At 32.4% G+C, this 24,491-nt stretch overlaps 1 protein-coding gene across 1 annotated transcript; it reads right to left on the bottom strand.

The window, feature by feature from the left end:
• Nucleotides 12,713-18,414, bottom strand: LOC18604451 (annexin D5). Its single transcript, XM_007036940.2, has 6 exons — nucleotides 18,174-18,414; nucleotides 15,678-15,823; nucleotides 15,277-15,495; nucleotides 14,192-14,407; nucleotides 14,026-14,115; nucleotides 12,713-13,307 (listed from the first exon to the last, which is right to left on the bottom strand). The coding sequence occupies exons 1-6, from the start codon at nucleotides 18,247-18,249 to the stop codon at nucleotides 13,104-13,106; spliced, it is 951 nt and encodes a 316-aa protein (XP_007037002.2). The 5' UTR covers nucleotides 18,250-18,414; the 3' UTR covers nucleotides 12,713-13,103.

Consider the following 24,491-nt stretch of genomic DNA (forward strand, 5'->3'; position numbering starts at 1 on the left):
CAATTAGCAAAGTAAATTTTCTATCACAGATGCATGATCGGGATACTGACCTCAACATATCTATATTATCTATGTGATATCCACCGTCATCCCTTAGGGCATATTTTATTACCAATATTCACATATCTTTACCATGATAATTTCTCAAATAAATTAAAACTTGTGTGGGAAAACATACTTTACAATTTATATCTCCCTCTATTAGCATCTCCAAAAATCCTCATGTCCTATGTCCCACCTTAGGACAGTCTTCCCATATGGTTCAATAGATCACAACTTCATCACACGCCTAATGATTCATTATTGATAGTATCCCACTATTCTCATAGTCGTAACCGATTATATTCCTTATCTTAAAATTTTACGGTATCACCTTCTAATTCCCTCCATACGCAAATTTATAATCCTTGACTTAACCCCATTAACTAGTGATCAATTCATAGTACTGCAAGGTTTAATCGTTATTAAATCTAATAACTACTGAAACCATTAATGGCTTTCTATTTCTACCGTCAGTACTTATTTAAAATAATCGATCTTGCCACTAAGATAATTATTCATCCTCAATACTTATATTACTAATCTACCTTTGTCATACTAAAAGAATTTTATACTCCTTTTGTCTTTTAAACAACTACTCCATCATCCGTTTATATTATACAAGACAAAAGTCAACTCTTAAAACTTTTATACAAGGGATTATTATCCTTCTTATACTACATCTGCTAAGGATTACAGTATTACAAGCTTCAACAAAGCACTAAACATCTTTAGGATCATTATCATCTTGATCCGTTTTCGAGTCCGTTTCAAGTTCTCCCTTTTTCTTCTCTTGCCATTTACTTACATTGCTCCCACAGCCCGGGGGAGAATGTCTAACGACAATCACTTAATCTCTTACACACCCTGAAAACAAATAGGTCTCTATATGTAGACTCATGCATTATATTCGACTTAATTTAACTTAATTCGGGGCCACGCAGTGTTAGTGTGGATTTCTTAAAACAACTTTAAAATCAAAAACTTTAAAATCCATATCTTAAAAACCAAAATCTTTGATCTTTAAACTATGCTCTAATACCAACCGAATTGTCACGACCCGAAACTCTCATCGAGCCCATGACAACCGTTGCGAAGCCTCGACAGACATTCTTCCCCCGAATGCCCTTCGAGACCTCGCAAGGCTTTTGTATCAGTTTTTTCACTCCTCTCTCTTTTTTTTAATAATAAAATAAAATAAAAATATTAATTAAAATAATCTATTTTAATGCAAAACAATATATATATATATTTTTTTTTTTGAAACATCAAAAATTAACTATCTGCACATAAAAACAAAATAAATTTATACATACTGTAATATAGAAAACTAGAGTATGCAATTTAAATTACAATGACACGTGGGCCTTCAAATAACTGAGAAAGTTTAAGTCTATAACCTTGCTTTCTAGGATGCAACTCCAAAATTTACTTTTCGACGCAATTGACAGTCTACTGCCTATTCTGAGTTTGAAAAATGTATAGGAAGAAGGGGTGAGATTATAAAATCCCAGTGAGTAGACAAACATCATCAAAATAATCTAAAACCGAGTAATAGGAGACAATATAAAAACATTGTATCTCAATAATGTTCATAACGTAAAATTTGTTCAATCTATACCAAACAATTTCTTTTCATCAAATTTCTCGGCTTATGAATTTCACAAAATTGGCCCCTGCCATAATCATTCTCGTGGGTACCTTCGTCAACGTATCCCACTAAGACCGCCAAGGCTATTAATTGTCACACACACAAACACATTTCCCCTCTGACAACACAGTCGTTCCTTGGCATTGGCTGAGTCTCACTTTCACGTGGTGGCTAGCGTGAAGTGTACTCAAATCCTACCTCGGGAGTTATCCTACGCGCCTCTCCAATCGAGGTAAGCTCAATAATTGGGAACCGTGCCCCTCTAATTAGGCTGGCCCACGGAACTCCCATCACTGCAGTGCCCACTTTATAATCCACCAACCAATAAAATCACAATAGTATAACATGGCTCACTTAACACATTCAAGGCAAATCAAAGCAGTTCACATATTTTTTAAATCATAAAAATAACCAGTCATACCCACATTTATCATAAGCCATTTAATGTAAAATCATGGATAAACAACACAATCATAGTATACGTCTCCAATTACTCTATTTTTGAAATCATTATTATATTTTCAAAAATTTTATAAAATTATTTTATAAAATCCTATTTTCCCATAAAACACAATAATTTTCCAATTAAACCATTTTTTCATAAAATCACATAATTAAATAAATCTACTCTAGATAATTAAGATGATAGTAAGTTTACTCACTGTACTAGGAGTAGATATACTCCAATTCTCAATCCTCAGGTGTAGTCTTTTACTTGTATCAGATAGCTCACCACCTATGCACAATACATGACACAAAAAATTTAATAATTTGTGTCAAATCAATATATATTATTTTAGGCTCTTATCCATGCGTATGCACTAGATAGGGTGTGAAATGTTTGGACAATCGCTTAATCACAGTGTCCAACCTAACTCGCCTATACACGGTGTAAATTTTTAAAATCTCCAATTCAACTCCAATTCCATCCATTTCAATTTCAATTACCCAATTATATCCACAATACCTCAATGACTGTGAATGTGGTCCAATTTATCAGTTCGAACCACAAATTACGATTTACCCCTAATGGGTAAAATTTCAATTTATTGCACCGAAAATTCCCATTTAATTTCTAACCTCCTAATTCATCATTTTTTCACCCAATTCTCTTAAAATAAAGTCAACCTCATCCTCACACACCATTGGCTAGATTCGGCCTAGAGAAATTCATGGAGAAAATGAATATTTTTCTTGTTGTTTTACTCATAAACATGCTAAACTAACACTAAACACTAACATAGTTCAAAATCAAATTAATCTAACAACTTTCTCTCTCTAAACCCATATGATCAGATTTGAATCCATCATCAAAACACATAATTTAACCATGGAAAATAAGGAGAAATGCATGGAAATGATAAATCTNTTTCTCTCTCTAAACCCATATGATCAGATTTGAATCCATCATCAAAACATATAATTTAACCATGGAAAATAAGGAGAACTGCATGGAAATGATAAATATTAAGCTAAGCTTGAAAAATTATACCTTTAAACACTTGATTCCTTGAAAAATCACACTTTTTCTTTGAATTTTCTCACTCTAGGGTTTGTTCTTATTTCTCTCTCTCTCCTACTGGTTTTGGCTGACCCTCCCAATAAAGAATTCTGGAATTTTCAAGCCTTTTAATAGGCTTAATAAAATATTATTATTTTATTTACCTTTTGAATATTTTATTATTTTATTTTTTTCCAGCCATCTTTTTTACTTTCTTTTTCTACCACTCAATCCTCTTCACTTATCCATGTCTTTCATGAAATTTCTAGACTTTTTCAAAGTTTTGGTGGAGCAAATTTTTAAAAATTACACTTTTAACCGCATAAAGTGAAAAATTACATTTTTACCCCAAAAACTGAAAAATTGCCCATAGACATATTTTTCATCCCTTATACTCATACCATTCTCCAATTTGTCAAATGTGATCTAAATTCTCTCAAAATCTCAAATTTTGTCCGTGGGTGGAAAAAATACGATTTTGCCCCTAGATAGTGAAAATTCTGGTTTGACTCCGAATTGATCCTCGAACTCCAAATTACCATTTTGAGTCATCCTTGAGCTATGAAACTCTTAATTTCACCTTAAAATTCCTATTTGAACTAGTTCGAGGCTTAATCGACTCAATGGTACCATTAGGGGCAATATCATCTTTTAACAATTTCTCGAACTTCCTAAATATACAAACATTCTATCGAGTATGTGAATGACATTCTAATTATTTTACAAAGCAGGGTTTGACACTATCACTCACTCAAGGTCAGCTATGGCTTCATAAAAACTTGGATTTCACGCGCTTACTTCCTTAGGGTCTACTATAGGAGTTACAAGGTCGATTATGGCTATTTTCTACAACAATTAAGCCTCTTCTAATGCAATTTTGACATTGATCTGATCTGAACTAGGCAAAGTGTAAACATAAAAGTTGTAGCCTTATCTTTTAGATTTCCAATGGTTCATAAATCAAGGCAGTTGGACTTCTGTAGTGAGAATTATGCTCAAAATACCATAGTATGTATAGAAAACACACTTAGCCATAGTTGCATGATTTATCACCATAAGATTGACTTGCCTTGTTCTAAGACCGATTGGAGCTTTGTTTCTTCAAGATTCCTTGACATTTTGGCACTTAAATTCAGCTACTTCCTTGTGATCAAATTTTGAGTTGAAAGTGAACTTCATGGCTTGAAATAATCTCGGTACTATGTAGATCAATGAACTTCTCATCTTGTGCACCTATCTTGCAACTTAGACATCTCACGAGTGAACATTGGAGAGATCATGAAACCTTGCTCAAGAGAGTTTAACTTTTATACAATTAAGCAATTTAAGCTTAGACATTTATGAATTGAGTTTGTGAAATTTCAATATCATCAAGAATTCACACAACTAAATCAATCAAGCTTGTAATCATATAAGAACAAATGTATGAAAGTTTAAACCATTTCAAGAGCTTGTCAAGGATCACTCAACAATACAAATTTTCTTGAATTCTATCATAAGTGTTGGAGTTTTCAAGAAAAATTTCAATATCAAAGAGTTTTTCCTTATTTTTGGGAATGGAATAAAATTACATATTGAATAAGGCTAAAAGATAATAAATAATTAATTAGATACCAGTTAAATGAACATTGTGAGGATGCTAATACCTTCCTCACACGTAATTGTACTCTCGAACCTAAATCTATTTTATAGACCAGAACTTATTCTTTTTAATAAACTTAAGTCAAGCCTAGGACCTCATTAGGAAAAATAGATTTACTTAAGTGGCCAATCGCACCTAAACAAAAAAGATTGATGGCGATTCCTTTTAAGTTAAACTGTTGAGTTTCAAGACTCACACATTATGACATGCCTCATTGAAAAGTGTCGATACTTATGGTATAAAATGTAGTTTTGAGTCGAAAACAAGACCAATTGACCCTCTTTAAGTCCTATATTTCATATAGGCTTAATGATTTCATGAAACATGTGTTTTCCAGAGTATAAACGTTAAAAAATTTCAAACAAAAACATTAAATCAATAGCTCACCACGATAAGTTATATTTTTAACCATAATTCAAAGTTGGGGTTTCATACTATATAGTCAAGAGATGATTTCAGCTATGAGGAGTAGTCAGTAGTTATTCTTAATAGGCAAGTGAAGAAATTTGTTCCAAAGATGTAGCCTTAGCCAAAGTGCAATGGCATAACCATTCCAGCAATGAGATGACGTTGGAGGCCAAGGATGAGATAAGAATTAAATACCCACATCTATTTTAGGAGTGAAGGTTAGTACACTTGTTTAATTTAAGGACGAACTTTCCAAAAGGGAAAGAATGTGAAAACCTCAACTTTTATAAGAGGTCAATTTAGTAAATCCTTAGATGAGCTTGTAAATTTTCTCTTTAATGCTAATATTTTAAACTATTATCTTTGAAAATTCTTATATTTTAAACTATCAAGTTGATTTGAAGTATAATGGAGAGAGATAGGTCAAAATGATTATATTTTAAAGTGAATTTTATATTCTAAAGCTGAAGTATCGATGGCCATGATGATGTATCAAAGCTTGGCACCCAGAATACTTTTAAAAGGGATTTTGGAGAACACGTTTCGATACTTCATTCATAGGTATCGATACTTGAAACTTGGAAATAAAAGTATCGGTACTTCATACTAGAAATGTTAGCTCAATAAATAAGTGGCAAAAATATCCAAGAGAAGGGTGAATTGGATTTTAAAAATTTGGAATACTTGAAATGAACAGCTATAGTCAACTATGGATAAGCTATAGTCAACTGTGGGCATGTTTTCTCCTTGGTAAACCTTTTTCAAAGTTATTTAAACAAACTTATAGTCAACTATAAAGACTCGATAGCCAATCCTAGACCAAATAATCATTTTGAAAGCTTGTAAGTGAAATCTTTTTGAAACTTTGATAATAATGATAATTTTAAACAAGTCTACACAATCAAGTAGAAGTAAAAGACCATTTTTGAAATGATTAACACGTTTTTTAGTGTAAAGCAATGAAATCAAAATCAAGAACTATTTTCAAGAAATCTTTATAACAAGAAATGAATGAGTTAAGAAAATACTAGGAAGTTTAACAAAGATGCAAACCAAGGAGATTGAAATAAAAGTAAAGCACAAGTAATTCATGAAATTGGTTTTCTTGAAAGAAAATGTTGCAAAGTGAAGAAAAACAAAGCAAAATAAAAATGAAGAGACAAGTATTTTTATAGAGGTTCAGCTTTCTCAAGTGCCTACGTCCTTTTCCTTGGATCACCAAAGGGTTTCAAATCCACTGAAGAAGTGTACTTTTTAATGAGCTCAAGCATAAACCTGCATAAATTCTTTTCAACTGGATCAAGCGATAACCCCTACAATTGCTTTTTCCTAGCTCAACCACAACCCACAAATGCCTTTTTAACAAGAACAAGTGTTGTTGAATTTGCACACGCAAGTATATGTATCGAACAAGTAATATATACAGTAAGTCCAGATTATCGTTCCCACAAGGATTTATTTCTAAAGTTTCACTAAGTACTAAAATTTTAGAGCAAATTAATCTTATCTAAGTACTTTGAAAATTGAAGAAAGACTAATTAAAACAAAATTAAAATAAACACTAAATTAGTCAACAAAAATTAAATATATTGAGAAAGCAATAAACTAAATATCTAGGATTATGGGTTCATTCAACACTTCATTTGATATCAGCTTTTCTTATTATTTACATTCATGGGTGGTTTTACTAACCTAGAATCCAAAGCTATGTACAAGTCTCCATCGAGATGCTTGCACAAATACCTAACTTAATTGGGTCACTATATGTCTATAGGAATCAATTAAATAAGGTTCATTAAGTTAGTGTTCTAATGTGGCTATGTATGGCAATTGGCTTATGCCTACCCAAATTGCGAATCAGATCACCAAAGTGATGTGAACATACACTATTCAAACTTTAGTCTAAGCTAAAATCTCTCTGCCAAGTCTCAACTAGATTCACAAATCGATTAATTATTAGCCAGACAATCAAAAATATTAAGAATATATTTGAATAAGCAAAATGATACCCATTCATGGTAAATAAAAGAGAAACAAATATTCAGATTACATGTTGAAATCCATCATAATCCTAGAAAGATAATTAAGCTGATAATAACTAATAAAACAACATCCAAAGAAATTTAGCCATGAATCCAGGTCAAAGAAAATAAAAGAAACACACAAAAGTAGAGAAAAAAAACTAAGTGTTGAAGCTTTGCAATCTCAATTCTCTCTCAAATTCTCTTGTTTTCTTGCTTTGTTCTTGGCTCCAAATCTCCATAATAGGTACTTGCTACCTCCCCCTTTAAACCTCTAATAAATATCCCTTAAATAGACTCCAAGTAACCTAATTTCCAAAATTCAGTCAAATTTTTATTTTTCGAAACTCAAGATAGCGCTGCAACAATGATTTCTTGGAGCCATGGTGTCGTGACAGACTTTGGTACCACCGTGGTGCTACTTCTTCAATGCTGCGGTGCCATGCTCTCAAGTTTTGTATGATACAACCATCTAGCCCAACGCCACGTCCACAAATTTCCAGTGCTACGGCAGTGGTTCCTTCAGCACCGCAGCCTCCGTCGCCCTGCTACCTTGTGCATAGCTACATCTGTTGAGCATCGTCCAATATGATTTTCACCTCGATATGATCCAAACTAGTTCAGACCTGTCTCTTGAATTTCTAATGGCTTAACAATCACGTCAATTGGACTTTTGGAGTGAAAGATATGCTCCAAATACCGCATCATGTTCAATCCATGCACAATACTACAATGTTCAGACTTGGACAAATATTTTGATACATAAAAGTTGTAGCCTTTCCTCTTAGTGTTCTATTGGTCTAATAATCACTTCATTTGAAGTTCTTTATAAAGAGATATGGTCAAAATACCAAAACATATACAAATAAAGCCATCTCCAAACTTGCACAGATTTTCATCAAATGAGCCTTTTCCATCAAATTTTCCACAAAAGTAATAAGAGAAACCAACAATAAATACTCTTAAAGTAATTTAAAACAAAATAACATAAAATTTAACTAAAATAACTTAAATTAACTACTCAACACGTAATCAAACTTAAACTAGAAAAACACCTAAAATGCTATGATCCAAACCTACAATCTCAAAAGTCTAGCTACTTAAGCCCCTAAAATGTGTCAAAATAACTCTACATAATAGAGTTATTAAAAAGCACAATCCTTACAATTGTCTTTTTTCGGGAGCAAGCACAACCATACCAACTTTTCAAGGCTAAGTTAGAACCCTTGTAAGGATGGAAAGAAGGAATAGCAATAATGCCTTTAAGAGGTAGATTTTGCTAAGTAAGTACAAAGGAGGAAGAATGGCTAAATAATGGGTGCAAATATTGGAGTGAAAGCTCAAGTGAAATTGTAGCTCAAGAATGCTTGGTTTTGCTTAGTATTTCTCTCTTTTCTCTTCAAGATTTTGATTCTCAAGGGTTTGGCCTTTTTCTCTCTTTTTCCACCCATTGAAATGCTTCCAAAGTGTACCTTTTATAGTTGAAAAAGTCTTGGAGCCATTGGAGATAAATCAAACAAGAAACTAGTCATTTGTCTTTAAGTTTTGTGTCTAACGTTTAGTCGAGTATAGAGCCTCTAAGGTTGACTATGTTCCTTTAAAATTTCAAATTAACACTTCAATAGTCGAATACAAGTGTTCTCTAGTCAATCCACTTCCCGAATGCTCGTCAGATTGAGTTCTAGCCTTGAAGGGTCGATTGGAGAGCCTCTAAAGTCGATTAGGGCTTCTCAAAACATCAAATTTTTCATGTGTTCTACTTGAGGGTCAACTAGCAAGGTTATGAGGTCAATTAACACTATGTTTCTTCACAATTTTTCATCTTTTCTGTCATAGAGTCGACTAGGGCTTTTGAGTCTTGAATATTCTTATCATTTTTGCATGTGTAGTTGGCTATATCTTCCTTGTAATCAAATGTTGAGCTGAGATTGAACTTATTGACTTGAAATATCCTTGATTTTGTATATATTGATGATCTTTGAGTGCCTTAACATAAACTTCGCCACTTGTGAACCTATCTTGCACTTTTAAGCATCCAAAAGTAATTATTAAGGAGATCATGGAAAGAACTCATTCAAACAAGTTTAACACTCATGCAATTAAGTCATTCAAGCTTATAAGCATTTATAAAGTGAGTGTGTGATTAATAATTTAAATTCACACAAATTAAAGCAATCAAGCTTGTAATTATATAAGAACGAGTGCATGAAAGTTAATTCTTTCAAGAATTTATTAAGGATCCCTCAAATAATGTTCGAGCAAATTATGATCGTTTTGCCATAATCAAAACATATAATCATTTTAAAGCCAACACCTCAACTCAAAGTATCGATATTTGTTACTGTTTTCACAAAAATAAAAACGCTAAAATAGTATTTTTCACCCTAAAATTTCCTCTTTAGGGCTTTTCTAAAACACTTTTGCACTTAGTTCGCCACTTTTTGCCTTTTCCCTCAACTCTTAACCCTTTTTTACCTCTCTCACTCACAAACCTCCATTTTTGAAGACTTGAATTTGGTTTTTGATTTTGAAACTAACAAGGGTAAGTTTTCCACTCTAAAGCTTTTCAAATCTCTAGTTTCAAATATGATTTTTACTTTTCTCTATAGATTTGGGTTTCTCTCTCTAAGGGTTTGGTGTTCAAATTGATTTTCTCTCACTACAAGCTCACTAAGGTAAGAGGAAGATAGATTTAAGTGTTTAAATTGTTAGTTTATCTTTGAACAGTAGATTAACAAGTTAAAAAGTTAAATTAGACAAGATTTAGTTAGGGTTTGTAATAGCTTAACTTCAAATTACGAGATTAATAGTTTAAAATGAGTTTATGATTGAATGATTATTGTCATAGGATCTGTTGAAACTCCAAAGATTAATTTGGAGTGAGGTGTCAGTGTTTTGATCACATGTTAGTTGACGAATCAATCAAAGTGGGTAAACACGATGTTTTAATTATTTAAATACGTATTAAACTAAACCTTTTTATCAAATGTTTTTAAATGATGTTTTCAAAGGTATTTATGTTATGTAAATATTTATACTATGTATTAGTTTTACAAAGAGGGTCGAGCTCTTTCAAATGTTTTCCTTCAAAATGATTTAGAATGGTATGTGAATTGATGATTGAACATTGCTTATGTGAGTATGCATGAATGTGATAGCACGTTTGAGATATAGATGTTGAATTCCCTTTTTACATGTGTATTGATTTATATGTTAATGATACAAGTTTAAATGTTGATTGGTGTTGTGGTACATTATAGATGTGTTGAATACCATTCAAATATGTTGCCTTGACTTGAGGCATGGGACCACTTGATTTAATGTCCTAGATAGTGGGGACTGTACCATTGTCCAAGAAATGTCTTAATTAACGGGGATCATACCATTATCCATGAAATGTCCTAGATAGTGGGGACCTTACCATTATTCGTGAATTGTCCTAAATACTGGGGATCATACCATTGTCCTTGTGTTATGTCTATTGTAGTGATTTTTTTTATGTTTGGAAAGTAAGTACAATGGATGGGCTAAATTATAGGTTATGAGTTGTAATGAGGTGTTGTTCAATAGTCAAAGGTGTTATCTTGTTGAATTCTAGTAAAATCTTACTTTATATGATTGCCCTTAAAGATAGGAAGGTAGTTGGAATTGCATATTTCTAGAAATTGCCCAAATTTATGAGTTCTATGAATGAAGTATTGGTACTTCATAAATGAAGTATGGATACCTAGAAAGCAGCATGCCCTAAAAGGCATTTTATGCGAAAAGTATTGATACTTTCGTAAGAGGTATCAATATACTTAGCATCCAGAAAGCCTTTTAGATGAAAAGTTCAATACTTCTCAATGAGGTATCAATACCAAAGGTATAGAACAACCTATTTTCTCCCTTTTAATGACTTTTCACTTGTTTTTAACTCCCCTTTTCAATCCAAACTCTTATGTGACTTTGTTTTCAATTAAAATCATTTTAATTGGTCTTGTAACAACATTTTTAATAAGGATTTGGAAGAAAAATTATGGTTATCTCTAAATTCATGTTTATATTAAAATTGTGATTATGTAAAAGTTCTTCATCTATGGCTTGTCCCCTTCCCATGTCTACTCACTGAGTTTTATAACGCACTCACAAAAGATGTACTTGTTTTTGTTTCAAATCAATAGCTAGCTTAGCTTGTCACTTGTGGAGAAGTCTCACATCTTGTATCTTGGTAGGTGTGATAAAGCTTTCTTTCAAGCCTTTACTGTCATTACACTCTGTTGTGGTGTTGAGTCGAGTCTTTATTATTATGTTTATATGATGTTGAACACTCTTATGTATGTAGCCATGAATTGGCATAATGCTTGATATGTTTATTACACGTGAATGAATGTGATGGCTCGAAAGCCTATATGAGCACCCAAAGTGTGTGTATGATGTTGATATTAAAGGATATATGAAACTATATGTGATATGGATTTTGATTATTAAATGAAAGATTTAACCATAATTTATGATGATGATTCCATACTATATGATAGCGCACTTGATTAAGTGCACCATTGTTTGTGATTATATGTTTATAAGTGATGAGTTAAAGGTTTGTTTGAGTCTAATGGGCTATACCCATATAGGACCTTGCACTGGTTATGACCACGGAATCAAGTCCTGACATCTTCGAAACTCTACAGATGAGTGGCAATGTGGCTTTGCATTGCACCTTAGGAAATGCATGGAGTACCGTGTGGAGCTTTAGGGGGGTATATCAAGGATTATGTCTTGCATAGGACTTAGGCCATTGCAAAATTGATCTTTAAATTAACAGCAAGCTAGTTGTGCAAGCCATTAATTCCCCTCTTGTTTATCCATGCTTCAACTGGGACTTGATTCAAGCTATTTAGGGTCTTTTTCATAGTCAATGGCAAGTTGGTATTCATCATGTCATCCAAGGGCGCAACGCCTTGGCAGATTTTATGGCTAATAAAGGTTTTTCTTTGGATGAAGAATTTATTAGTTTTGATTCTCCTCCTATTAGAGCTTGGGACCTATTAATGAATGATGTTATGGAGCGATGCTTCTTTTATCCCTTTGATAATATATATATATAAAACTTAGAGAATTCTCACTTCAAGAATATTAAAAAACATCAATTACTCTATTGAAAGAGATTTCATTATTGGATTATTTTTAATATTTTATTAAATAAAATTACATCTAGATTAAATCCTATTCTCTTTTTACTATTTCCTTTTTTTTACACCTTTCTTTAAATTTTTATTATTATTGTTTTTCTTTAAAAATAAATAAGAATCTTTTAATATTGAAATCTTTTGTAAATTTTACCAACACGCTTTGTAAAATTTAAGAAAATTTTCTTAGCTAAAAATTCCCAAGAAAATTGGTAAATATTTTCATACAAGGTAATGTTATTTTATCCTACATTGGAACAGTCCACCTACCGCCAAATGACATGGTAATAATAAATAACAAATTCATAGATGCTGAATTCCAGTACGGACATCACTGAACCAGTCTGGCACGTGACGTACATACAGATTCACCTTAGAGAAAAAACCCTCCAAGACAAGCTATCATTAAACCAGATAGGCCTATAAGCATAGACAGAGGCAGCAGTTCATTTGCCCAAGGCCCATACATGGTGGGTCATCACCTAATAGAGTCTGCAATCACTTCCCATCTTACCAATATTTAACAAATACATCAAGCGTTACAAAAGGAAGTGGATCCACTGAAACATAATTCACACGAATTGACCTTTCGGTTCCATTGCTTACACACAGTTTAACTTCTAAATAGCATGTACCTCTTACTTTATGCAACCCATTATTTACGTGCTTTATGCTAATGGTTCGGTCCCAAAAGAGAGAGAAGAAAGGTCCTGTAGTGGCCTGATGTTTCTGAGTGAACTGCATCATTCAAGGTCTTTTTATATTTTCTCAGGTACTCAGCTTTTGTATACTGCATATCTATCTCAGTCCTCGTCACAATGACCCTAATCAGTGTAGTGTCATCAGTTCCCAGACCTTTCATTGCCTTATGCAGTACCTGTATGATTAGAGTTTCCAGATATGTAATTATGATAACAAACATATAAATACTGGCATTATAATTCCATAAACAAATGTTCCTCAAAAGGTTTTTAGAACTTTTATTACCTCAACGGCAAAAGCAAGTTGATCTCAGTTTCTTACAGGCAAAAATGTTGAGACAAGGAATCAATGACGTGACAATATCCACAATCAAAAGAGAAATATAGGGTAGAGAGTACAGAAGAACAAAAAAATGAAAGGAACAAAAGAATCAGGATGGTAATCCACTGTCACAATTACTACACCAGAAAACATGATATAATTCTACAGTACATGAGCAGCACATCTTGTGAAATGGATTCTCAAGGATCCGATTATCTTCAAAGTATATTTTATTCAACAAAGAAACTAATAGCCTATGCTAATACAGATATGATACCAACTTCCCATTTCATTTGAAAACTTTTCAAACACCTACAGCCCACACACGCATACAAACAAACATTCACTGGTACACCACGTATTCTAGTTCTCCATCTTCAAAGACCAAGGCTTATGTTATCCTGGTTACAGTTTCAAAAAATGAACAGGACTATTGAACATAGAAAGATGCACTTTCTATCCCTAGACAGTTACTGCCTGTCATATTATTTACTTCATCACATCCCATCACTAAAACCAAGTGTAGCATATGAAACAAACAGCTATAATCTTGAGGAATAAAAACCATATACCTTAGCAAAGTACTTTGCAGGATTCTCTGAGCATTTTAAAATTGTCAAGAGACCATGCTCAAACTTCCCAGATGTTTCACTCTTCACTGCCTGAAAAAAGTTCAATTTGGTTAAACATTTCAACAACAATTCAAATGAAAGAGATGAGAAAACAAAAAAAAATAACCTTTTTTAGGGAGCCCCCATACATGTCATGATAAGCAGGACTAATAGCTCCAAGCTGTGCCCTACTTCTTTCACTAAATATGCGGATAAAAGTTTTCTCATCAGTTCCCAATTTCTTCTCCCCTGCTTTATAAAGGGCCTTTGCATCCTTCAGAGCCATCTCTCTATCAACTTCAAGACCTTCATAACGGAAGGTGCTTACATATGCAAGCAAAAGCTACAAAAAGGATGTTAAATCATGATATCAGTGCCTTTAAATTTCTTCTCAATATCTAGGAAATGTATTTAAAGGTTGGTAGAAGGGATAATAATGCTTTTAATTTCCCAAATAGAAAGGGAAAAAGAGACAAGAAGTTGCCTGTGACATGCTTTTTATCCCTGACTTACTTAAACACTCAACTATAACTAAGACTCTCCTAATCAAGACCATAGGCTAAACTCCCAATCTTTGGACATTTTAATTTTTCACCTTTTAACAAACACATCCCTGTAAGTGACTTTTGCTCAAGTCTTGATACACTAAAGAGGGTAACAACAAGAAAACACTATGTAGGGTCAGCTATATGGACCATATTGCACCACTATGCCCCTTCTATCTATAAAAGTGAGATCCATTTTAATAGTTTTCATCCAAGTTCTTTTTGGTTTTACTCTCCTATTTAGTAAAGAGAAAGCGTAAGTTGAACAAAACTAGAAGAAATAAGACTTAAAGCACCCAAGCTTTTGGCTGAATAATAAGTGCATGTATCCCCTGCTCAATGAGCTGAGTTCAAAAACTGCCTTCCCCTAAATCAAAGAGAGAGAGGGGTACTTCAGATAATTTTATACCCTCCCCATGAATAAAAAACAACAGTAATAAAGTACTAGAAGATCAATGCATCAAGAAGAAAATGCTTGTTCAAAGAAAGACATGAACACATGATATGCTAATCAGGTGTATTAAAAGGTTGTCTTTTTCACGGGTGAAAATATAAAAGTAAAATACATTTCAATATTCCCAAAACAGGGCAACTAGGATGCTCAGCTCCAAAGAGATCAACCAAATTTGACAAGAATCATATTAAAGTGTTCATCTGGAAAACGTACATTTTTATGATCACCGGAGGTGTGTCCTTCAATATCTTGCTCGAGAAAAACCCCAAACTTTGAATGGTAATTTTGTTTAATTAATTGAATCTGGGATGGGGTGCGAGAACATATAACTTCAGTGGCACCATTAAGGTTTGTTACATCTGCCAAAAGGGCCTGCCTAATGACTATTGCATCACGTCCTGCAGGATCATGCATCCATAGCAAGACAGCAGTCTGAAAAATTAAAGACAGGATATAACATGAAATTCAACATGTGCATGTTCACACACAAATACTTACCCTTCTTAGAGTTTAAAATAGGCAATAAAAAGGTTTTACTCACAGTATTTATATGATCAATAAATGGAAGCTCTGTAAAAACCAAAATAGCAGAGAAGACATACAAAGATAGGTACCTCTAATTTTCCACTGAGCTCCGAAGCCAGGCGTTTGGAAAGGTCATCAGAATACATAGTTCTATACTCTTGTTGAATGAGAGAACGCTGCATTGCATCCCTATGGGCAAGAATATTGACAACTGCTGCAGTATCACATCCTAGCCCTAGACGGGAAAGACAAACAGGAAAAAATGTAAAAGAAATATTATTTTAACCTTTTCTACATAGAATCAATTCTTTTCTACATATTACATATTAATGTGAAATCTTGATCCTATAGTCACAATTAATGCTTCCAACAAAGAAAAGTGACTAGGTAAGTGATACCACCACTTGGAGGTTCTCCATAAGAACTCAAACCATTGGTTGCCTCAATTAAGATAATTAAAGCATTCTAACAAAAATTTCTGTGCGACAAACACAGAGAGCAAATTAAACAGGCTATAAAAGACAAAATAACTCTAAAATAAGATATAAAAGGTACTTCAAGCAATCAACATGTTCATCTCATGCATAAAATAGATCATACAGCTTGTATGCTGAAAATCAATAGATTTCTAAGTCTTTTCATTAAGTAACTTAGAAGTCACAACTGCACAAACAATTATAAAGATAAAAGAAACCTATAAAAGTGTAAAATATCAGTGGCTAGAGTAAGAATTCAACTAGAAATAATACTTTCTAAAACTCAAATTTACGGTTTTATGAATGAACATTAACACACAAGTGCAATGCAGCCTGCCAATACAAGAAACTTTGCAGAGCATTATCAAAATTTCTTTGCAACAAAAACTCTGCTTCTGACATTTAACATCTAACAAATTGATTGTTGTTCCTGAAAATGAAGAGAATGCTTTGATTTTGTTAGACAGGGAGCTATTTAATAGTAATCTACATAAAAACAAAATAAAAAAAAAAGAAAAGAAACAAATGCTAGCGGCAAAGAAACCTGACAATAAAGAAGAATTTAGCAGGTAAAGTAGTTGAAGTCTAACTTGGAACAGCTTCAATTTTTATCTTGAAATTCAAAAGAACAATTTTATTTGATGTAAGGGAAGCCAAGTTATGGTTAAGGCAGCATGCAATACTAGTCTGCAGTAAAGTTTCAACAGGATAAACACCAAACTTTGTTAGCAACACATTGTTGAATGAAGGGTAAAACATTGCTCATACACATACATGCAACATACATATTTCAAATTTTTGACATAAAAATCAAGAGACTGAGGGAGGGAAAAGAGGGAAGGAAGGGGTGGGGGGCGCAGCACAAAGACGTGTCAATGCAACATGCAACTTCCAAAATAGATTTTGGGTGATTAGAGTGATCTAGAAAAAACAATTAACAAGAATATTAGCTAGGGAACTCTACAAGGGTAGAGGTAAGATGAGATCAGGGGTTACGAATAGATGCATATGACAAAGTGGATAAAGAAAAGCACAGCATAGGGAATTGCTCCGCAACTTGGGACATCAGAAACAATGAAAGAGGTACCTTTTCCAACCTTGTGAATTTTGGTGTTTCTTTTTTCCTTTTCTACAGTCACAGAGCATTATCTATCTCATTTGCTGACATACGCAAATTTCCACAAATCACATTAAAAATTGGTTCTTTATTTTTTACTATTTTCATAATTATCTGCACAATGCACTTCAAGTAGACCTTTACATTGTGCTATCAGAATTCATTTTGGCAAAGGAGTTTTGCCTCTTGTTTCTGACATACATCAGATTTGAATCACGTAATAGAAGAGAAGCTGAAGTCAGATTCTAGGTACAAGTAGAGTCAAAGAGTCTTTGTTAGAATGATATTCGGCTCATTTACTGAATTGATCCAGAAAGAAGCAAAAAATACATGTTTTATTGGAGTGAAGGTTCAAAGTGAAAGAATACATTTGTTGTCAAGTAATCCCTTTCACAAGGTGAAGCAGAAAGAATCAGTCCATTGAGGTGCCTACATGGAGCATTTGAGTGAGGATGTATAAATTATTCTTGGACATAAACCAAGAGCACTTCCGAGACTTTCAAATTTTGTAGTGGATTATAGTCCGAATCACAACAAAGAATTCGCTCTTTATGATTCTTTCATGAAGAAAATCTTTCCGTGGCTGCACTTGTTAACAATGTGAAATTCAGTTATTCGATTGCAGAGTAGAATTCTATAGTGCGCACGGCTTTCAGCATAGCCATAGACATCATTGCTACACATAAAATTTTGATTTGTATAGCAGGAATTAGCAGTGAAAAGGAAACTCTATAAGCATATGGATTGACTTCTAGAAGAAAAAGAAAACTGAAATCAGACTCGGGGTTTACTTCTTTCTACAACAGTTGATTCCTGAATATCCCAAATGAGATCAGACTCGGGGTTTAAAACAGATGACTGCAAAGGGCCAAAAAGAAAAGGCGGTATCATGTATATCGCAGGACCAACCTAGGCCTTTCAACTAGAGCCTACAGAGAGAGAGGACGTAGCAGTTGACCGAAAAGCAAAGAAAGCAAGATAGAAAAATTTACCCTTGAAAGCACGGTAAAGCTGAATAGCATCGTCTCTAGGAGAGGTAGGGACTGGCGGAACGCTCAAGGTCGACATTTGCTTCTCTTAAAGCAGCACAGTGAGTCAATTGTTCCAATTCTGGTGGTTTTGTTTTTTGAGATTGAAACTTCCAGGATTAGATGCCTCCCTCTGCAACAAACCGACCTCCCTCCGCCCAATTTGTAGTCCGACACGACACGTCACCACCGCTACGACTCTTTTAACTCGCACATGTGTTCGACTACTTCTACATGTATTGTCGTTTTCTGCAGACATCATGTCATTCTCCAAAAGAAAACTAGAGCTCTGATCACAATTTACAACCAATATTTTGAGATAAGTATCATGAGTCAAAAGCCTTTGCTCTTTTTTTTTTTTTAAGGAAGTCCTAAACCTTTTGCTTTAAAATGGAATAATCTAAAATAGCTATTTTTATCCAAATTTAAAATAAAATTATTCCTTTTTCTCTAAGACATGCTTGGTTGGGAGGAATAAAATAATCATTCCTCTCCTATTCTCATTTTTTAGATAAAGCTACATTTAGTTCAATGAAATGGTTATTCTTTAGAATAATTATTCTAAGAGAAGCCTGAATAGCTATTATTAAAGCCCCCCTTAGTAATAGCTATTCCAAATTATTGAGAAAAAAAAATTGATTAAACAAATATATCCTTTTATAATTTAAAAAATTACCTTATAAAAAATACTAAACCTATTTTTTCTCTCTCTTCCTCACTCCTCTCTCTAAAGCGCAAAAGACACAAAATTTTTTACTTTATTTTCAAAAAAAGGGAAATGAAAATTTTTAAATATTATTTAATATATTAATATTGTTTCACTATAATAAATATTATAAAGCATATTATTGAATTATAATTATTTGAATATAATAATGTAAACAAAGAATATTATTTATTATTATTTAAATTTAATGAAGAATATATTTTATCTTTAATATTAATATTATTTAATTATAATAAAAGGTTTAATTAGCTTTTAATACAAAATATTATTAAATTATAATAAAAATATGTTTGTATTTTTGGTGAAAATATTATTTAATTATAGTAAAAGTTATTTTGATTTTATTGCTCAGAATATTTTTATTTTTTAACAAAATAAATTCTTCAATTTTAATAAAGAGTATTTATTTTCTCATCATTGTTTTTTTGTTTTTTAATTAAAAAATCTTTAAATTTTAATAAAGGGTATTTTTATCATTTACCCATTATTCCTTAACTATTCTTAAAATTATTCTTGCCAACCAAATAATAGAATAAATAATAATAGCAATTTCTATCCTATTCCATTCTCATGAATCAATCTACATAATAGATATTCTTCCTCTATTTTTATTCCATTGGAATGACTATTCTATTCCTATTCTATTCTTTTCAGTGAACCAAGCATGCCATTAGTGCTTTATGTACACTTTTAAAACCACCATTTTTTTTTTTAATCCTCGTGTTTTTATCTCAAATGGAACACAAACCTTTTATTACAAATAGTCTCACCAAATTTTCAAAAGTTTTCTTTAGCTATGAGTTTATATAAATTATGTTATTTATTTAATAAGATAAAGTTTTTAAAATAAATATGACTTAAAGAGGAAGTATAATGTGTTACTAAAAGAATGCCTATGCATTGCGTTTGGGTAAAATTGGTATTTTTAAGAGACCAATTGTTGTATTGATTATTAGATACATTTGGGTGGGAGAAGATATGAAAGAAGTACATGGTCTATTACGTATTATATATTATTGTTGCACAAAGGCTTTGATACTAAGACTATTACGTATTATATATTGTTGTTGCAACAAAAGTTTTTATATTAATTTTGAATGATTAAATATCTAAACAAGTCCCCAAACTATATCAAAAATGTTAGTTTAATTTATATCTTTTTATTGCATTCAAATAAGTTCCTGAACTTTTATTTTGGGTTCAATAAAACCTTTTTACTAATTGTTGACTAACTTTTGCTAATCAACAATACAATTAGCAATTTTTAATGCCACATCAATTGTAACATGACATCTTGGCGCGTCATCTTGATAACGTCAATGCCATGTGACGGATGATGTGGCATCAACAATTGCTTACTCATAATTAGGATTTTCCTTTTCAAATATCCAAAAATAATTGGTTAGGAATTTGAAACAAAAAATTAAAAAAAAACCCTAATTGTTTCAAATTGATTACCATTTTTTTAATTAAAACCAAGGGTAAAGGGTAATGTATCTTGGGGAGCCATGCCCAAAATTTTTAAAATTTTTTATTTATTATATATTTTAAATAATTTTCTCAAAATAATTTTTTAGTTAATAATTAATACAAATAAAATATTAGTAAATTGACCTTACAAACCCTACTTAATTTTATTTTAATTCTTAAATTTCTCTTCACCCCTTTCTCTCTTGTCTTTTTCTTTTTTCTTTTCTTTTTTTTTTATTTTTTGCTTTACTCTCTGTAACTTAATACTGAAACACACTTCATTCTTCAAAAGAGATTGATGAGCTTGTGAGCTTGAACGAGGAAGGACGTGATCACTCACCATTATTGTATAAAATTAGAAAAAGATAAAGTTTTCTCATTTTTTTTCTTTCTATTTATATATTTAATCACTGTGTGAAATTTTGTATATCATATTTAACTTTTTTATACTTTATGCATTATACTTTTATTTTTGGTATTTTAAGTTTAAATAGAAATAAAATAAAAATATTGGATATTAACTGCATTAATTTTTTTTAGGTTCAATTAAAGTATGAGTAAGTTGATAACGATCGACAAATTCTTCAAAAAATATGTTAATTTTTCAAATAATTCTTCTACACTTGAGCCATCAAGTCGTTCGAGCTCAATCTAAAAGAAATTGTTGGTTAAATTTAACATATTGGTTTTAAAAAATTTTAACCTTTATTCCTCTTCGTCTTTGGCCCCTCAATAGAAGTTAGTTAACTCCACCCCTGATTAAACCATCCTTTCTAATTAAAAAAAAATTAATCCAACTTTTCCAGTTCGATTGAAGTATTGTTGTTCGACTAAAAGTTAGTACAGAAAAATTCGAGAATCCCTAGAAATAATTTTGAGAAGAGGAAGAGTAAAGGTAGGACTAATTCAAGATTTTGGAGAGCCATAGTTGACCCTAGAAGTGTGGTAATCGACCCTACAAGCACAACAATGGTCAGATCATATTCAAACTTGGGTCTAATGGCTCCAAACATCCTTGAGACTATAAAAAAATGCCCTTAACTCATTTTGGAGCAAGAGAAGATAGAGAAACACTTGGAAAATCTTAGAGAGAGAATTCAAAATCCTTATACCTCTATATACATCATCTTAGTCTTCCCTCAAGCATTCAAAGCCGTTCAAGCTCATTCATTTGAAAATCCTTGAGCTGATATTTGTGAGATTATATTTTTTCTTTGTACATCAGCCTTTGTGAGGCAAATCTTTGCTATTACTCTTTTGTACATACATTTGTAAAGGTTCTAACTTAACCTTCAAAAGTTAGTGTGAGGGTTATCGCTTAATCTTGTTAAAAAGTCAGTGTGAGGGTTATTGCTTGATCTTGTTAAAAAAACAATATTTTCTTAGTGGATTTGGAACTTTTTAGTGAGCCAAAGGAGTGGATGTAGGCATTTGATAAAGTCGAACCATTATAAAAATCCTTGTGTCTTGATTTATTTTTATGTTTTATGATTTATTGTTGATATTAGTTTTAGAGAAAAAATCACTTACTTTGCTTTTGACACAAGAAGAAATTTTTTTGTTTAAAAAAAAGGATATTTTTCGTTAAGCTTGCAAAGGAATATCATCATGGGAACGACAATTCAAATAAGAGAATTTTCTCAAGGTGAGCATATCATCAAATATCCAAAGAATATCATCATTAAGCACTCTAGATAAATATGTATTTATTTTCACAAGTAGAAATACAATTTACCTCTTTCTTGTGCTTGAACCTTAAGCATTCAACCTTCTCTTACAAAAGAAAATCAAGACTTTGTTTTTGGTACCCAATTTTTCTTGGGTCCTTTTGAGATAGTAACTTAGGTTCCCTTTTTAACCATATCAATCTTTATCACCTTAGCATGTGGGAATTTAGTTCCTTTTGGAACTCGTGAATACTTCATAACTGTGTTTTTAAATAAGAGCAAAGTGAAAAATACTAAGAGCAAAGTGATACTTCATAACTTGTGCATACACTTGAAAATAAGAGCAAAGTGAAAAATACTAGAATTAAGAGCAATTATAAATCATTTATAGTCTAGTGCACATTATTTTTAAATGATCTTTAAGCCTAAGAATTGACCTTCAATCATATATAGTTGAGCATCCAACAACGCTTTTTTGTTTCACAAGTTTTCTCAAGAAGCCAAGCTTTGTTTAAGTGTGTTTTGGAAACTTAGTTGATTGGCAAGTCAAGAAAATTGACTATACTCATGTTTCGAATGTCAAAAATACAAAATTAAAAAGACATAGTTGACTACATGCTTTAAAAGATTGACTACCCCCTTATTTTGAAGAGCCAAAGCATGTTTTTTAAGGAAACCATATTCAACTATGGCATAATAGATAGTTGACTATCCTTGGCAGGATTTAAGCTCCTTGAACTTTTCACTTTCCAAGTTCATTTAATCCAGTTGATCTCTCTCTAGGCTTTTAAGATTTAGGGTACCCACTCAAAACCCCTAATTTCTATCCACTATAAATAAGGCATTTTGGCTAATTCTCAAGTCTTTTAAAACCTAGAAAACCATTTTCTATAATGCATAGTCGAGTCTCTAAGTTCCATACTCAACCCTAGGCTCTTAGGATTGATTCTCCACACCTTTTAATTGACTCTCACCTTAAAATCTCCTCAAAAATACTCATACATGGCACCACCTCAAAAGTGCTTTAAATTTCCTGCTAAAAGAGGTCAATTGGGTGGTTTCATCAAGCATCACAAGGTTTTAGGCCTTGAATTTTCCTGACAACACTGCTCAACAATGCTATAAGAATATATTTGCTTCAAGAATAGTCTACCATGTTCGAGAGATAAAACTTGAATTTCTTTAAAAATTTTAGAGCTTTGGGATAGTATGGTTATTTAAGCTTGAATATTGTTGCGTTTGAGAAGTTGGTTAGAGTTTTCTATAGCAATGCAACTGTGGAATATAAGGGATGAGAACGATCAACTTAAAACTTATGATGATGCTTTTACTACTTACATTATGGGAAGAATGTTTAAGATTTACCCATGACTTGATTATAAATGTATTTGGACTGCATTATGCATGTAGTGCTATGATCCATATTAGGGATCAGTTAATAGTGCAAGAATTAGAGACAGAACTTTATGTGAACAATGTTGGTGCTCTAGATTCAGTCACTAGGTTGTCCATGATGGATAAGATTCTGCATTTAATAATTAGTTGAAATTTGAGGTATATACTTAGTAAGCATTCATTTGTTATTGGGGAAGACTTATGATTTTTACATCGCATTAAGGCACAAACTCCCATTAATCTTGCCAGCTTTATTTTTGTGGACATGAAGAAAATTGTAGTTAGTACTAGATCAACCCTCATGTATGGTCAAGTCATCACCCACTTGTTAGAACATTTTTGTATTGATACATCTTTGGATGATGTAGCCTCATAACCTAAGATTAAGAACCTTGATAAAGCCACTATTTCTAGGATAGGTTACATTAAGAACATAGAGACGAACGCTTGGGTTCCAAAGAGGGCATGCTAAGGAGAGGCTAGTAATGATGATGATGAGGAGGATATGCCTCCATAAGCATCTACTGAACCATCGTCAAGTGGTATGCCTTTGAGTTCAACTAGTCACATGAGTACAGATGCGAGACATGATGCTCTATGGGAAATATTGGAGGAAAGCGGAAGGAAACTTGATCTTGTCCAAGACACCATTAAAGAGAAGGTTGACGCCGTTCACCATGCCATGGTAGCACGGTTTGATGATGTTGATCGCAATATTCAGCACATGCTCCAACATTAAAAGTCCTTAAAAGCCTATATTGCATAACTCTTTTCCAAAGGAGGACCTTAGCTTGGACGTCTTACACTTCACTCACTCATTCATCTCATCATCACGTTTATATTTATTTAACTTATGTTTATATAATCTAGACACTTGGTACTTTGGATGTTTAAGTGTTATGCTTTAATGAACTTAACGGATGTAATGCTCACATGTTTTTGCTTATATATATGTGTGTGTGTGTGTGTGTGTGTGTGTGTGTGTGTGTGTGTGTGTCTAGTGTAGTAAGTATAATATATATA

This window comes from Theobroma cacao, chromosome 3 (assembly GCF_000208745.1).
Source record: "Theobroma cacao cultivar B97-61/B2 chromosome 3, Criollo_cocoa_genome_V2, whole genome shotgun sequence".
Classification (NCBI taxonomy): Eukaryota; Viridiplantae; Streptophyta; class Magnoliopsida; order Malvales; family Malvaceae; genus Theobroma; species Theobroma cacao.